At 44.7% G+C, this 17,053-nt stretch overlaps 2 protein-coding genes across 2 annotated transcripts in view; one reads left to right on the top strand and one right to left on the bottom strand.

Moving 5' to 3' along the window:
• Positions 1 to 17,053, bottom strand: part of LOC125943813 (uncharacterized) — a 269,745-nt gene that overhangs the window by 117,358 nt on the left and 135,334 nt on the right. The window lies entirely within an intron of this gene.
• The window catches only part of LOC119446406 (uncharacterized), a 36,201-nt gene continuing 27,000 nt past the window's right edge, over positions 7,853 to 17,053 (top strand). The window contains exon 1 of the mRNA XM_049660665.1: positions 7,853 to 7,967. Coding sequence (XP_049516622.1) covers positions 7,889 to 7,967 — 79 coding nt within the window. The 5' untranslated portion in view covers positions 7,853 to 7,888. The remainder of the gene's footprint in view (positions 7,968 to 17,053) is intronic.

Raw genomic sequence — 17,053 nt, 5'->3', positions numbered from 1 at the left:
GTGTTCCCCTTTCATACCATCTCCCGGCTCCAACGTTTGCGATGGCCGTAGGTGCCTGGCACTGTGGCTTTCCCGCATTAAGGCTGTTTCACATGGTGCGATTTTGCACTGCGATTTTCGCAGCTGCGATTTTCGGAGATGCGAAATTCGCAATGGGCGTTTCACATGGTGCGATGTCAACAATGCGATTATGCGACGCCCAGGGTTGCTTGCTGCCAGATTTTTTCGCACACTCCGCATAAATTCGTTTAATGTATTGAAAAAGCCGTGCGCGTTATAATATAATTTACCTCTCTTTATTAGGAACAAATAATACGTGCGTTTTGTAATTTAAAAACGCTTCAAAGTTTAATTTGTTTTGTAGTGCGCAACAGCAGTTTGTGAAGTTCAATACGAGGAGAAATGGCGGACGTAAACAGCTGTTCGCAGGTGGTCGTTCGGCGTTGTGTGTTGTCTCGTGTGTGTTTTATGCCCGCGTCGTTCTTCCTGCGATAAAACAAATTACAAGAGCACCTATCAACAAGCCCCTATAGCTGTTGTCATCGCATATGCAGTATTCGGAATTCGGCTGCAGCGAAGTCGTCATGTCAACGCAGAGACCCTCGCGCTACCCGTGATAACGTCAGCTTCTGAAAAACGGATGTGTGTGTATTGCTCGTGATTGCGCATTAGCGGTTCCTGCTCCTAGCAATATTCTTGCACCAAACTTAGCAGCAAGCATCAACCCAAAAGCTCACGTCTGCCCCTGAACAAAGCCGCAAATGATCTGTGTGCAATTACTGAACGTGCAATGGCATTTGTGTTGTGAACGTTTATCTTAGCGCCAGCCTGGCTCGTCCGTCTCGGCGCCTGTGCTGTAATTATTCATACAAGTGCTCTCTGAATGTTTCTAAAGGCGTAAAAGCCGACACCACATTGTTTTAGGAGCTGCAGTCACTTGTGTACGTAGTATCGTATCATTCTGGCAGACATGGGCGTCGTCTATTTTCTCGTCCTGTTTCTTGCGCTGTTAGTGTGCTGTGAATCTGTATCAAGAAGCTTAAGTTAATATGCTGCAGTACGTATCGCAGCCGCGTAGCCACACGGCTAACATTAAAATACTTTGTTAGGAGTACGTTTGTTTGTTTAATAACAAAATCGAACGCTAAAATTTTGTATTCATGGTGGCAAGTGTAAGGTAAGAAGCTATCGAAACTATCCGCTAATGGCATGCGTGTGCTTCTACCTGCTTCAGCACGTTATTCTTAAAGTGAGGCTGAATACCTCTGATAACCAAAAACATATGCAACTGGAGCAGGTGCTATGATTCCTTTCCTGGAAATGAAAGCCAGCATCCCAGTCTTTTAAGCTAGTCATGTACTTAACCTATATTAGACCAACGTTAGAGCATGCTAACTGGAGCCATTTCAAACTAGGTTATTTGACTAAAATAAGAAAGTGCAAGGAAAGTGTCAAGGTACAGTCTAATCTGGTATTCCCGAACCGATTGTATTAGCAAACTTTATGCCTCCCTGAATTGCCTGCATTAACCCAATGCTGAAAACAGGGGAAGCTGATTCCCTTTCTTGCTGTTGAAAAGCTGCTAGAATCTCAATAACAGACTACTTATGTTCTGAGAGAAAGTGAGGGGCACTGACAATATCTCTAATCTTTTGTATAAGCCTTCACCTTGAACGAAAATGGAATAAAAATATTTACCTTTGCAAGCCTCAGAATCCAAACATTCTCAAAATTTTGAGGAGCCACATTAAATTTTTGAGATATAGACAATAAAACGTTTGCCTTAGTACAAGTGCACACTGAACACACTTGAGTGGTTGAGTGGCCAGCTGCGAATGCAAAAGCGTCCATAGCTGCTACCTCGAGGTAACTGCTAGGTTCCACTTGTGTTTCTCCTATAACCCATGTACCTAGCAAGGGGAATGGTTATACGTAGTCCCATTGCAGCATTGGCCTGCGCTTTCTTCTTTTTTCAATAGGTGGTGGCTAGCTGATTCCGTCTGTTTATGTATTTATCATTTGTGTGCATCTTATGTGCATGTGTTTGTATCATGTTCTGATTGTTATACGTGCAGTGATGCAAGCATCTTTTTTTTTAATATATTGCGCCACAGTCATTTATTCAAGTTTTTGTTGAAATGTACAAAATGTGGCCATCCAGTAATGGCTAGGACAGCCAGCAGGATTGGCAAAAAATATGATGCAGATCCAATGCACTTGCTTGAATCGACATGAGGCGAAGCTTTCACGCAACGGTCAGTTAAACTCTAGAAAACTAACTGCAGTGTTTACAGTTGTCCTTATTTCACCCGATGCAACACGTACTCATAGACAATGTTTGCTTATTCACCGCACAGGTCACATAATGTAATGTATACATAGCACGGTGAACTCATTCAAAGGTCGGCTCACTAAGACTTCGAACTAACCGTGAGTCTGAGTTCGTTTGAGCCTGACTGAGTAGAATTTTGGTGAATACGAGTAACAGCAAGCTCAGTTCAGTAAACTTTTAGTGAATATTGTCATGTGGTAGTCAGGGAAAGCTGATCCAAGTATAATTTTAGTGAATATGAGTCAAAGCAAGCTCGGCAAGTAGATTTTTGGTGAATATGACTCAGTGCAAGCTCACCTGAGTAGAATTTTGATGAATATAAGTCAGAGCAAGCTTGGCTAAGTAGATATTTGGTGAATATGACTCGGTGCAAGCTTGCCTGAGTAGAATCTTTGTGAATATGAGTCAGATCAAGCTCGGCCGAGTATAATTTTGGTGAATATGAGTCAGAGCAAGCTCGGATAAGTAGAATTTTGGTGAAAATGACTGAGCAAGCTCGATTGAGTAATGATGGGATATGGTTATACGAGTTTATGCAGTAATACATGTAAGTGCAGACTAATTAGCAACATTGCCTCCATCTTGATAGGCAATACCTACGCCTCGTGATGAGTCTGCACACTTTATGAGCTGTACACATGCAACACCCACACACACTTGAAAAGATACTATCATTCACACGAAGGAATGCAACTGGCTGACTTCACTGCACAATTTTGATCTGCTTTTGTTTAATGTGTTATCTACTACTTATAAAAACCAGATGTCTGCCTGCTTTTCGCATTATTGCATCTGTTTTACAGGAAGTAGAGACAGAGAAGCAAGAAAAGGCAAGGATGTTTATGGCTAAGTAGTTTCTTAGAGTACTGCGATATGTTACAACCAGCATAAACAAAAGTAATTCGATGCACTGAAGTAAGCGAAATGTGCAATTACCTTTTAATGTGAGGGTTAATACAGATGCAGTAAGGATACAAAGTCTGCAACACACTGAAGGGTTATTGGGTTTTTTATTCAGGAGAAAAATGATGCATCAGAAAAATGAGAAAAAAAAACTTTAATTATTGCTTCGAAAACAAATTGGCAATACTGCTTATTACCACTCAAAGTGTGAAATATGCTATTGTAGAACATTCATTACGATATCCAGTTTGCACGTTCGCTTTGCGTCTCGCAGTGGAAGTAACAGAACCTTGAAATGAGATAATTCATTGGGGAAAAATGCGCATGAAAGCCCTAACCAACCAACTGCAACTAAATGGTCGCGCGTATAGCGTGACCTATTAACCACAGCATTTGTCCGTAGTTGCATATTCTTTAAATTGTTCCGTACGTAAAAGCATACTGCGATAAAACTGTGGCGTTTTCGTATATCGCGAGTTGTCTCCAGAACCAGAAAATTGGGACGACATCCGAAGGCCATGCCTTCCCGTGAGGGACACCTCGTAGTATTTACCAACTCGCAGCGCGTGTGAATAACGGAAAATCGCGCAAAATTATATCAGCACCCGAAGCCAACCTAAAAAACAGCGTCGCCAGATTAGCAACGTAGCGTGTCAACAAACTCATAGAAATCACAGAACCGAATCTCACCTACGAGTTTTTATCTGCACAGTTCGCGTGTCGGTGCTTATGTTACGTACCGATTGCGCAATCCAAGGCTCCACTCAATTAGTTGCACTGTTCGAGGCTTCTTGATCCTATATTTATAGACAAAAAGTATCTATAAACGTTGCGTTGAGCGACCGCCGCCATTTCCAAAACAGACCGCGAAATACCTCTCGGCGCAATTTCGACGGAAAAATCGCAGCGATTGCTGCGACGTTGCGACGCTGCGACCAACCGGTTGGTCGCAGCCGAAAATCGCAGAACCGGCCCTGCGACTGCGATTTTCGTCGCATGCGACGGAAATCGCACTTCCGGTGCGATAATCGCAGTGCAAAATCGCACCATGTGAAACGGCCTTTACCCGCCCGTGTCACATGAAAATACCAGCACGCGCTCAGTTCCCTCTTCCGCCACCAGCAAATATCCTTACGGGATATTTATACACATTGAATTCACAGCTATCACCGCCAAATCCATTGCGATAAGCGTCTTCACTTATCTGTTTTATAGCACTTGTGGTGTAGTGCCGCTGGAAGCACACCGCATTGCCATGAACGCTTTTATTAGGCGCTAACCTAAACACGCCGTTCACTGCCACAGGTGGCGCGAAGTCAGTGTCATGTTTCTCTTTGGCGGCATCGTATTTCAGCGTCGTCCGCGAGCTCTGTTTCCTGTCGCTGTCTTAAAACGCTACGCATTAGAAAACAACAAGGCGCGCCTCGAGCCGATCGAGCCCCACCACCTAGACGCGTGTCAGTCACATCGAGCCACAATGATTCTTGCGGAGTAGGCACGTTAAATCTTTCTGCCAAAGTGGCCCCGTGTGAAGAAGCTGTTGACTCAGGCTGAATTCGAGGAGCGTAAGCTTGCTGAAGCCGCAAGAATGAAAATGCATGTCTCATGCAGCTCAGATCCCACTATCTGGGCGTGCATTAGCAACTCATGCTGCAACAATTTGTGCAACACTTTGCATTACGTAGGTGTTCACTAAATTTACGTCTTCCTAATTCTTTAGTGACCTTAGGTCGTACACTTTCCTGGTTAGTAAGATTTCTTTTTTCCAATACTTGTGAATATGGCTCTATTGTAAACAGTCAGGCACATCTCAGACCACATACGCTTCTTCAAAGGCAGAACGTTTCTACACCTAGCTTTAACTATCATTTTCAATTGCTCAGGTTTCGTTGGACAATCATTTGGCAGTGGCCTTCACAAACATCGAGAGCGTGCGCACTTTTTAGGGGGGGGGGGGGGGAGTGTATAACAGCACGTGTAATTTTAAATTGTCTGTTCCTGCAACATTGGTCACCTAACATACAAGCGACTGCGGCCATTTACAAGTGCATTATTGCTTTTTTCTTGTAGGACTTCAGCACAAAACCAGCTCCTGCAGGAACAACTCCATTCCGTTTAAAACGCATTAGAGAAGACTACGAAGCGGTCATCAGGAAAAATATCTCGCTGCAGGCTGAGGCAAGTAAAGTAGTGTTTCTAAGCATATTTCTGTATTACCCTGTTCCACATGAGGTTTGTTTTTGAAAAGATGTTGGGGCTATATGTGAATTTCGCCTTGAGGTGCAGCTTTACAGCAGCAAAAATTTTAACTAGAAGTGTAGCTTCAAAACTGCAAGTTTCACACTGCAGTGAAGCCATACTTTTAAAATGCGCCGCTTAAAGCAGCGCTGCGCAAAAGTCCTTCATTCAAAGCGCTTCCTTTATTTCAAACCCAATTTTTAAAATAAATTTTAGGAGCGCCTTAAAGTTCTAATTATCAAGATTCGACTGTAGAACTACAACCTTTAAATGTGAGGTTACAGCAAATCGCTCATTATTTGTTCACTTTTGTGCTTCCAGTATGTTGCACACTGTTTTGGTTATGACCGCAAGTGATGCGCTGTGGCCATTAGTCACAGATACGTGTCGCACCGCTCATTTGGTCCGAAGTAGGTTCACATCTGCTATGCCTTCCACGAAGCAATTGTCATATTTTGCGCCTTAAAGGTGTACGACCTAACCATGGAATTACATGACGCACCTTTCTTTCACCTCTGACACACTTTGTTGGTCCTAAATGGGATCTGTAAGAGATGTTTTCGTAGCGCTGCCTGCTATGTATGAAATGGAGTATAGTTTCCTTATCTGTTTGCTCAGAGTGAGAAAGCTAGTTTTTTTCCTTACTAATAAGTTCTCGCTACGTGACTGGTGCCGCAGTGTGAGGTGTCCAAGCTTCAAGAGGAGTGCAACAACCTCAAGGAAGACCTCTCCAAAGCCCTGGCCGAGAAATCTGACTTCCGCGCCAGGCTTGACTCTGTGGAATGCGAGGTCGGGGAACTACGCTTCGAGCTTGGCATGAAGACGCATGAGTTGGACGCTTTGGTTAGCTTCTACTCGAACAGAGAGAAGCCACTCCTGAGGAGCTCGCAGGCCCCGCCGGTTTGTGTTAGCTGCTACACGGAGCCGCACATGGTTGAGCTGCAGGAGACCAACGCCAAGTTGCAGCAAGAATCTTGTCGGCTGCAGGCGAGTTCCCTTTGCTTCTATCTTAACCTTCTCCTATCTAGCTTGCTCAGGCTATTGTGCTGCTCCTTGCTGAGAGTGAACTGAGCTTATCCACAGCTACTCGTGGACTGATGCTCTGTTATCGTTTCTATGCACACGCAATCACAGAACAGCATTGTTTGCCTTAATTACATAGGGGTTATTTTTGCCACTGAAAATATTGTATTTCAGTAAAGCCAACTTCTGGTTTTTGCATGAAGTTATTGTGGTGCAGTGTTTGGAAATTGACTCTGCGGCTTTATTTACCTGTTATTTATTGTTGGATACTAGTTTACTTGTCTAACCGAATCTATGTATCATCTTTTGGAGAAGCATTCAGTAAGGAGCAAAAGGCTGACATTGCACTGTGTGAGCCACGAGTACATCACTGCTCTGGTGTGCTTTTAGAAAGAGCAACTACTGTGGCTTGAGCGCATACTTTTGCGTGCTGGGTCATGGTGCCTGGTAGTCATGTGCCACGGCACATGCATGGGTGTTATCAACTCTTGCTTCACACGAGTGGCTCATGTTTGGGCTCGGAAAGTGGCAAAAAAGTATTGGAAAACCGCCAGAGAAATTGGTTGTCACTGAGCATGTGCTGGATCCGTGGGGGATTTTGGTGACCATTGCAGATGAAAGTGGGTGACAAACAGATCTGATAAGTGCAATGGCCAATGGAGAGCAGTGGGCCATTGAAGTGCATAGATAAAGTGGACATCGCTGCAGAAATTTCACTGGTGAACTCCTGAACTTCAGTGGCAAAGGCACATAATGCAAGAAGAGCTAGCTTTTAATGACAATAGTTGGTAACTCATAGTGTGAGGTCGAAGCAACTCCAGATATAGATACGATTGAGCTAACAGGAAGAGGACAGTTCCTGTGGCAGTCTAGTTTGATGAAAACTGCCTAGTTTAACTGTTGTGCGGTGTAGCCTGATCATGTGCAATGTTTCTTGCCTTCCTGAGACCCATTATGTATACCTGATGTAGGCTGTATCCGCAACATTCGAAAACTGCCCTGAAATTTCGCACTATTTTGTTACGTAACACACTATGAATAATTCAATGTGTCTTATGCAAGCAACATTTGTTCAATCAGGGATAGCAACAATGGCTGATGTGCAGTGGTTGCCGAAGGGATGCGTGCCTCATACTATCAGTGCAAAAACGCCAAGAAATGCTGCTTAGTATGCGAAGACAAATACACAACTATTATCCTTTCGTGCACTGTGTTGCTTGGTTATGATAAATCAGATATAACTAGCTCAGCTCTCCGTCCTTTTCAAGCGTGGCTGCTAATTTTTATAATCCTCAGTTCCACGTGACCTCCATTTCATTTATGCACAATTGTTTTTGATTACAGAGTGAACTGGAAGAGACCACAGCCAGGTCAACCAGTGATCGGGGCAAGATGGCATCACATGTGAAGGAGCTGGAAGATGGGCATGCCCGTCTCAAGCATGACAACCAAGCTCTGGAAGATCGCATAGGTAAGGTTGATAGTTTTCAGTTTGTGTTTTAAATGCGCGACACTTTTCAGAAAGGCATAGAACCTGTGAAATATTAAGGGAACGCTAATTCAGTTTAGACTCGTAGTGTTCTTTCAAAATACTATTCTCGGTAGCTTGGTGGTAAGAGACTTGTTACTAGAAGAAACCGAACGTCAAACTTCCATTTTTGGAATCACAATGCTGGATCGCCAGTGTGATGTCGCGTATTTGAAAGTAGGTATTTCCCATATGTGGCCCATTTTGAAGCTGTGAACATTCACAAGAATTCTAAATTCAGGTATTGGTTCTTGTAAAGTGCAATGTAGTCCATCTTTACCGATAGAACTAGGCCCCAGAAGACACCAATAAAATTCATGTCATGGCGAACTGGTGCGTGAACTCCAAGGTGGTATCACGACCCGTCTTTCGATCTTGCATCTTTTCCGACTGATGAAGTCTCCTTTCATGGTATGAGTGGCTTTCTCGGTATTGTAGAAGGGTGATTTAGTAACACAGCTATACTTATTTTATTTTAGTGTGCCTTTAGAGACAATTGTTCCACAAAGCCTTTGAAGCCAAAGGTTTGTTTTCAAACAAAAAGTGGCAACCAAACGGGAAAGCTAAATGCCAGTGGCACCCACCGACGCTGTTATCACCTTTCTGTCCTTGTTACCACGGAGCTTACAGCTGTGCCACTGCAGAGCAATATCTGCAACCCATTTTCCATCTTGTTTGTCTCATGCCATTCTGAATAAAGCGCACAATTAATGCTAAAGGCTGTGGTCAATACACTACAGTCCCATTGTTTGCATGCACGTCGCATGCAAAAAGGAACGCAAGAGACGCAGGCCAGTGAAGTACGTGTAAACATCATTACGATAACAAGGAATACCCAGCATTGTGAACGACGACACTTTGGGCTGTACAAAGGCGATATCATAATGCTTGCATAAAATTCAGATGACAGAGGCACTGGAATATACACAGATACAAGATGTAGAAAAAGGACACATTTTAAAGATAGACAGCATTCTCTACTCTGGAGGAGACAACAAAATACGATCACCCAAGACCAGCAATCCCAAACTAAAATTCTTGATTGCAGAAAATTCGTTTGTATAGTAGGATTGAGTGAGAACACTGCTGTAAAATGTTTCTCTTGGTCACATGCACTGGTCAGTTGCAAACGGTCCATAGTCAGTGCTCATAGGGGCATAATAATAAATCTTAAGTCTTCTGAGCAAATTCATATGACTCCCTGTGATATGCAGAATATTGGTTTAGGTGAGACATTGTCTACCGACAAAGCAAGTTGATTTACCATGTGTAAAAAGTGGCGACGTCTGTTTTGTTGCCCAGGAACATGAATGATGTGAAACCTATTGGTTCTTATTTAGATGACCGTTCACACAAGATTACATTTTATTTTGTATTTATCTTGGTACATCTGGCATGCTTGTTGTGATTCTGATTAACCCCTGTGGTGGAGTAGTGGCGTTCCTCTGCTAAGCCAGAGGCCCCGGAATCAAATCCCCGCAGCGGCATGGCCACATGTCGAAGGGGACGGAATGCAAAAAGGACCATGTACCATGCGTTGGGTGGCACTAAAGGACTACAGGTGATCAAAATAATCGTAGGTCCCCCACTGTGACGTGTCTCAACATCATATCATGGCTATGGCATGTAAAACCCCAGAATTTGTCTGGCCCTGATTGATGTGTGGCAGTATTGTGTAGAAACAGTGTAAGAACAGTAGCGTTGATACAATGACTTATAGCTGTGCACACACAGGCATCGCGTTGCACTGATCGTGCAAGACAACATAATCGAGAGGCTGGTGATAAACTCTGCATAGGTAGCAAAGGCTTTACTAGAGGAAAAGGCTGTTTTTATTCTGATTAAGATCATTATGATCATTTTGTGGGGAACATCAGCATATGTATTTGCACTTTATCCAATGATGCAGATTCACACATAAAATTACACTGCTTTGCTTCCCTTCGGTGAATTTCACAACTGTGCAAAGTCCTGAGCGCAATGTCCAGCACGTTCTTCCGTGCCATCTTGTCTTTTTAACTTTAGTAAATCGGGTGTCTGTTCTCCTTGGTTTGAGGTGCTAGTTATAAATGCAAAGCGATATTAGCAATGTGTGCTACTCTCCCAGAACCACAAAAAGAGACAATAGATATGAGAATACAAAAACGCCTGTGTCCCGTGCATTGGAGGCATGTTAAATATCTCCTTTTGTGGTCAAAATTAATCCGGAGTCCCACACTACGGCGTGCCTCGTAATGAAATTGTGGTTCTGGTACGTAAAACCCCAGAATTCTATTAGTGCAAGACCGCAAGAGGGGTACCTGCTTGAAGCGAGCTTGAGACAAGTTCCTGAAACAGGCTTTAACCTGGAAAAGCCAAGTCCCTGGAAAAGCGGTCTCAAAGAAATGTGTTGCTTGTCAGTCTGTGCTGTTACAAGCTTGCTGCTGCTTTTGCTTATGAACAAAAAACGTATGCACCCTTAGAAAAAAAGGGTGATCGAAGCAAGCTTTACATAATTTGTGCTATCTCCGTGTTTTTTTTATAGCTTCAAAAGAAACTGCGCTAGCCTCGTCCTGTCTGCCGGATTTGGCGAATTTTAAATGTTCACAGGCGGACAGGTGTAGGTGATGCAATAACGTGCAGTTAAGAGTACAGTGGTTTAAGCGCTATCACACCGCCGGTAATGTGCAGTAGTTTCGCACAATATCAATGGAACAGGAACACTACAATCCAATCTTTTCTCACAAAGTTCCAAAGAATAAAGTGGGTGGTCTATAATATTTTTTTTTTATTTGCCTGCAATGTTTCCAGAGATTGTGTTTGTTTTAAACATGTATTGAAGCATTTCTGATCATGAAAAATTAGTTCATTTTTTTCCCAAAAAAAGGGTAAAAATGGCTTAAGGAGCTAAAGGGCCCGAGGAGGCCCAAATTTATCCGAGGTCCTCTACTATACCATGTCTGATTGCCTCTGCGTTGCATTGCGGCAATAAAATCAATCAATCAATCAACCTTCAAGTGAAAAAACTCGAACACAATGCACAGGTGACGTGGAGGTGAAGCTGAACAACCAGCTGGAACTTCAGAGGAATTCCGAGGAAGAGTGCGTCTATGAGTGCGTCACGGAAGGAGATGCCCACAAGGACACACTGAGGCAGCAGATAGACGAGCTCACCGCGGAGGCTGTGGAGGAGAGGTTGCAGGCAGAGTTGGAAGAGCTTCAGAACTAGTGTGAAGGCTGCAAGACCTCGGCCTCCCATAAGGGCCAGCTCACCGCGGAGAAATAGCGCTCAGAGCCTGGCTCTGACTGGCGCAAGTTATAGCACCAGCTGCAAGTTATCGTACCTGCTTTTCTTTTCATTGAGTCCACATAACGAGGACTGCGCAAAGAAGCTCCTAGCCGCCTTTGCCTCCATTAATTGTGAAACGAATATGAAGTCTGTCAATGAAGAAATCAAATTTAGCTTTGAGAGAAGAGGCTGCCATGTGGAAAGAGAAATTCCTCAACCAGCAATCTGTTCGTAAGCGAAGAGAGCCACTGTAAGTATCACCTCACCAAGTAGCGTGTGTAGTTCACTGTAACGGTTGTCTATAGACAGTTCAAACTTTGTGTGAGGGAATCGGCATCTTGAGCTGTTGGTTTCTCAGTTTTGTGCTGTGATTTCAAATTAACATAGTCGTGAGACACCGAACCCATCGATACTATCATTTTCATGGACGCATGCCAACCGAAGCATAGGCTTTGATGGCGAGAAAAAACAAACAAAAAACTGTAGCATTGCGCATAATGGTGGCATTCCAGTGCTTCTGTAATATAGTCTATTGGCCGCGAGATCGAACTATAGGTGACAGTACCGTCGCCATATTAGCGTGGATAGGCGGTCGATGGTGCGCATTGAAATGAACGCGTCGACGTTCCGCTGTGAACAATTAGGCCTAATTTTCTTGTAATAAAGCGCGCTGACTGCACTGAGCTGTGCTTCAAATCGCTTGGAAGCACTAGAAAACCGGATTTTTAACCTCCATATTGCGGTACATCAGAGAACTGAACTATATCGTATTTCACCGTTCAATTTGTTTATTCCCAAAAATGTGGCGCGAATTCACGCGTTAATTTCAATGCTGCTGTAGTGAACGTATGGTGAATGTATAGAGACATTAACGACGAACTTTGAAGCGCAAACGTCACGGTCTTGCGGTGACGGGAGAATTCACAGGAGAATTCACGAGGAGGGCAAGCCGAGGTCGGGTGGCGTGTACATGAAAGAACATCGGCGCAGATGAGCATCGATCGCCTACGAGGTGGATGCTGGCAGGCTCAGGATCTCGGAAGACGTAGTACCAGTTATACAATGGCCGTGGCCCTGACGTCAATGACACTTTGCCCGCAACAAGGACGTCTGTCCCGGTCCACTCGCCGTTTCTGTTTGCCAGTGTTTCGCTGCTAAGACCTACCATAGGTACAGGGCAGCCTGAGAAGGCCTCAAGAGCCTCTCACCGCATGCGAGCTGCCTCCTGAAGGCGACTCGTGACGCATGCTACCGACAGCTTGGCTCGGCTCGCCCTCGCCTCGCTCTCCAACTGCAGTCTCTTCAGTTCTGACCTCTCTTTGTGCCGCTGTCTAACTGTGCGACACATTTCCACATTTTTTAAGATTGCTAGAGCATGAACCACTCGATAGAGGATCGAGTCACAGACTATATTATTGAGCCATAGGACTCATTGATGTGAATTGCCTGCTCTGCTCTAAACTAGTACCACTTTCATTGTCATACTATCGCTGTGTTGTGCCATTTCCCTATTGTGCTATTGCCCCATGTGAAAAAAACTGTGCTTGTGATCTTGCACTTGTCCTGATCCTTTTCACCTCAGTGAATAAAAAAAAACTTGATGAATGTCCTAACCATCACAACTGCCAGTAAATATCACCCTGTGATCTCAAAACCTAATAACTTCATTGTTTTACAGCGTAAGCTGTTATGGGCTCATTACAATAGCCGTTTCGTGTCGCGATGATGCCGTCGCCAGCGGCCGCGTAACCGTTGTCGCCGGAAACTCGAAAAAAGTACCCGATTCTCGCCGGGATTGAACCCAAGCCCACTGCGTGGGAGCCAGATACTCTACCACGGAGCCACGCAAGCGCTTGCTATCGGGCCGCGGAAAATAACCTCAGGCAAACGCAGGGTGAGCCGACTCGAGCTTTCGCCAGTATGGTGGTACCATCTAGGTAAAATGCCTGCAAACGCAGCGTCCGCAGGCGCAGACGACGATATGCGATTCAGACGAGGCGCACAATCAACGCACTCCCGAGCTGCCGAGCCTCCGCCAGTATGGTGGCGTCATCTAGTTAAGGTGCCTGCAAACGCGGCGCGCCCGACGTGTAAGTTGTAATTGTAAGGCTTGATCGGGCTCAGCAGACTGCTGTGGAGACAGCATTACAACCTGCAGCTCGCCGTTGACGCCGGGTGAACAATTCAGATCGTTCTCGTCAAAACGAGGCGAACAGACTTCCGCGAAGACCCTGTTGTGCGTGGTGCCCAAATTAGAGCTACTCTTGAGCCACTCCACCAGCTTATGCTGTGACTGTGCTGCGTGTGCCGCGCAGGCCTGTGACATTTTTGTCTGCTTCATTCTAAAATTTGTTGTGTGCTGCCTAATTTACTGCTTAGTGTGGTACTTGTCGCGCAGCAACAGGAAGTGGACCTGGAAAAGCCTTAATCAAGAAACAAGCAAGGAATAATATTTCATGCTGTCTGCTGATACCAGCATAGTGCAGTATTGAGATGTGTTAGGTGGAGTAAAGTACAGTCGCTATAGGTTTGTGAGGTCTAGAATTTCTCTCAGTTTGAAGAGTAAAATTAGCCGAGAAGAAACAGGCCCACCTAGATGCAGTGAGGGTAAAAGCGCACAAAGTCAGGCTGGTGCTCGCAAACAAATATGCAGCTTTAGAACAGAAAAATGAAGACCGTAACTAGGTTGATCTCAGAAGCAGCACTTGAAATGAGGTAAGGCACCAAGGCAACCAGTAGGTAAGCTCTCCCAAGGAACAAAGGACCTAATAAAGAAACGGCAAAACATGAAGTGTCAAGCTCTAGAGGTCAGATAGAATTCGCTAAAATGTCGAAACTGATCAACATAAAATTAAGGAATATCCGAAATTATAACGTGGAAAAGATTACGGAAGCAGTAAAATATGGACACAGCATGAAATCAGTGAGAACAAAACTAGGCATAGGACAAGGCAAAATGTATACACTGAAAGATAAGCAGAGTAATATCATCAGCAATTTCGATGATATAGTAAAAGCAGTGGAAGAACTCTATACTGACCTGTACAGTTCCCAGAGCAGCCAAGCTACTTTCAGTCGAAGTTGTGGTGGACAGGATACAGAGGCCCTTTCTATAAATAGCGATGAACTTATAAAGGCCTTGAAAGACATGACCAGGGGGAAAGCTGCTGGAGAAGATGGAATAACTGTCGATTTAATCAAGGATGGAGGAGATATCATACTTGAAAAGCTTGCGGCCCTTTATACGCAATGCCCCACGACTTCAAGTTCACCAAAAAGCTGGAAGAACGCCAACATTATACTCATCCACAAGAAGGGAGACGTTAAAGAATTGAATAATTGTAGAAGCGTTAGCTTGCTCTCAGTATTGTATAAAATATTCACCACGGTAATTTATTCACGAAGGTAACTTCGGCCAACCAAGAGAACAGGCTGGCTTCAGGAAGGGATATTCTACGATGGATCGTATCCATGTCATCAACCAGGTAATAGAGAAATCTGCGGAGTACAATCAGCCTCTCTATATGGCTTCCATATATTATGAAAAAGCATTTGATTCAGTAGAGATACCAGCAGTGATAGAGGCATTACGTAACCAAGGAGTACAGGTTGCATACGTGAATATATTGGAAAATATCTACAAGGATTGCACAGCAACCTTGGTTCTACACAAGAAAAGTAGAAAGTTACCTAATCAAGAAAGGGGTCAGGTAAGGAGACACAATCTCCCCAATGCTATTCACTGCATGCTTAGAAGAAGTATTCAAGCTCTTTTGCTGGGAAGGCTTAGGTGTGAGAATCAACGGCAAATATCCCAGCAACCTTCGGTTTGCAGACGACATTGCCCCTATTCAGCAACAATGGGGACGAATTACTGCAAATGACTTGAGGACCTTAACCGAGAAAATGTAAGAGTGGGGTTGAAGAATAATATGCAGAAGGCAAAGATAATGTTCAATAGCCTGACAAGGAAACGAAGAGTCTGCAAGCGGTACCCGAGCCGTCCGTCGCTAGAGGTCGAGACGGGCTCGCTGGAAGACAAGCAAGCATCTGGTGGTCACGTAAGCGCTGTGGGGTGCTCGGCTAAGTGTTGGGCGGTTTAAGCTTGATTTTTGGCAATAAGCTACAGAAGGCTGTACTGTTTTGGTTGAGACAGTCAGCTCGTCCTCATGACGAATAGCTCGCCTGGCCAGGGGCGCTGCCCCTGGTCAGCTTCTGTCCCTCCTAATCAAATGCCTCTAGAAGCCTTTTTTCGTTGTGGAGTGAGCAGCATTCCGGTGGCGCTGGTACCTTTGAATGGCGGCTCCATTCGAATCAATAACCGGCAAGCAATTCAGGCGGATCTTAAATCTGTGACTCATCACTACCTGCATATCACAGACGTTCGACAATTTGGACGAGAAGGCATCGTCTGCAGATCGCCAGATGAGGCATGTGTAGTAGATCTACTAAAATGTTCCTCGTTTGGCTCCATTAAGGTGAACGCTTTCATTCCACCTCATCTGGCATGCACGAAGGGAATAGTGCGTGGTGTGGACTCTCGACTGAGTCCGTCAGAAACACTGGAAGAGCTCTCTGCGGCAGGTGTTATTGCCATTTATCGGTGCAACCGCGTGACTGATAACGTGCGTGTACCGACAGAATCTGTGATTGCCACGTTTGCGGGTACATCATGTCCTTCAGAATTAAAAATTGGCCACTAATTTTTCGTGTAGACCCTCTAGCATCGCCCCCGTTACAATGCCGTAGTTGTTGGCGTTTTGGACACAGTGCGGTGGCTGCAAGTCTAGTCCTCGTTGCTGCGTCTGTGTGAGGGACATCCGGGCAATGAGTGCGCAACTCAACGTAGAAGTGTTGCCTATGTGGAGGTGCGCATCAGGCTAATAATTCTGACTGCCCTTCTCGATCACAAGAAATTCAAATTCTTGAAGTAATGGATAAAAGGCGTTGCTCCCGCAGAGAGGCTACTGTAGCTGTAAAGGAAAGATCCCATGGTTACGCTGGTGTTGTGGCGCGGCAACCTGCTGCCATGGATTCAACCATTTCAGAAGCGATTGCAACCGCGGTCGAAAAGTCAATGGCTAAGGTCATGGAACGCCTCGTTGAAAGTGTGTCTGACTGTATATCGCAAATCGTGTCCGCACAATTAACGCAACTGCTGCAGGCAACTTCTGTACCTCTTCCTAATGTGGTACCTGAGCTCAACATGCCCAATCTGCCAATCGTCAGTACGGACAAGGAATCAAATATGGCTGGTCCCAGTAACTTGGAGTTGGTGATGTATCGACTATGGATGTGGAGTCGCGGGCCCCCAAACGTCGCGGGTCCCCCATTAATGTTGGCTCAAATTCTCGCCCCCATTCTAAACCCAAGAAAAGCCCTAATGGCGCTGAATTAACAGACTCTATTTTGGAGAGAGCAATTGCCACTGCGGTGCTCTCGCCGCCCGAGGGCTGATGAGAGTGCTTCAGTGGAATTTTCGTTCTATACTTGCTGCTTCAACAGATTTACTTCAAAAATTTTTCATTGCGAAATTATCGATGTTTTCGTTTGGACCGTCCTACTAGAGGCGGAGGCATTGTAATATTTATTTCAACAAACTTTTGCCACATAACAAAGCTAGCATTCACGTTAATGGCCCCAGACAGCGAAATACTTGCGGTAGAAATAAATTTGCCCGGATGTAGACCTTTCACAGTCGTAAATTCCTACTTTCCTGTTGGGGTCCAGAACATTAGTTCCTTAGATCAAATCTAGCAAT

The sequence above is a fragment of the Dermacentor silvarum genome, chromosome 1 (assembly GCF_013339745.2).
Source record: "Dermacentor silvarum isolate Dsil-2018 chromosome 1, BIME_Dsil_1.4, whole genome shotgun sequence".
Taxonomy (NCBI): domain Eukaryota; kingdom Metazoa; phylum Arthropoda; class Arachnida; order Ixodida; family Ixodidae; genus Dermacentor; species Dermacentor silvarum.
This window is presented reverse-complemented; position numbering and strand designations above follow the sequence as displayed.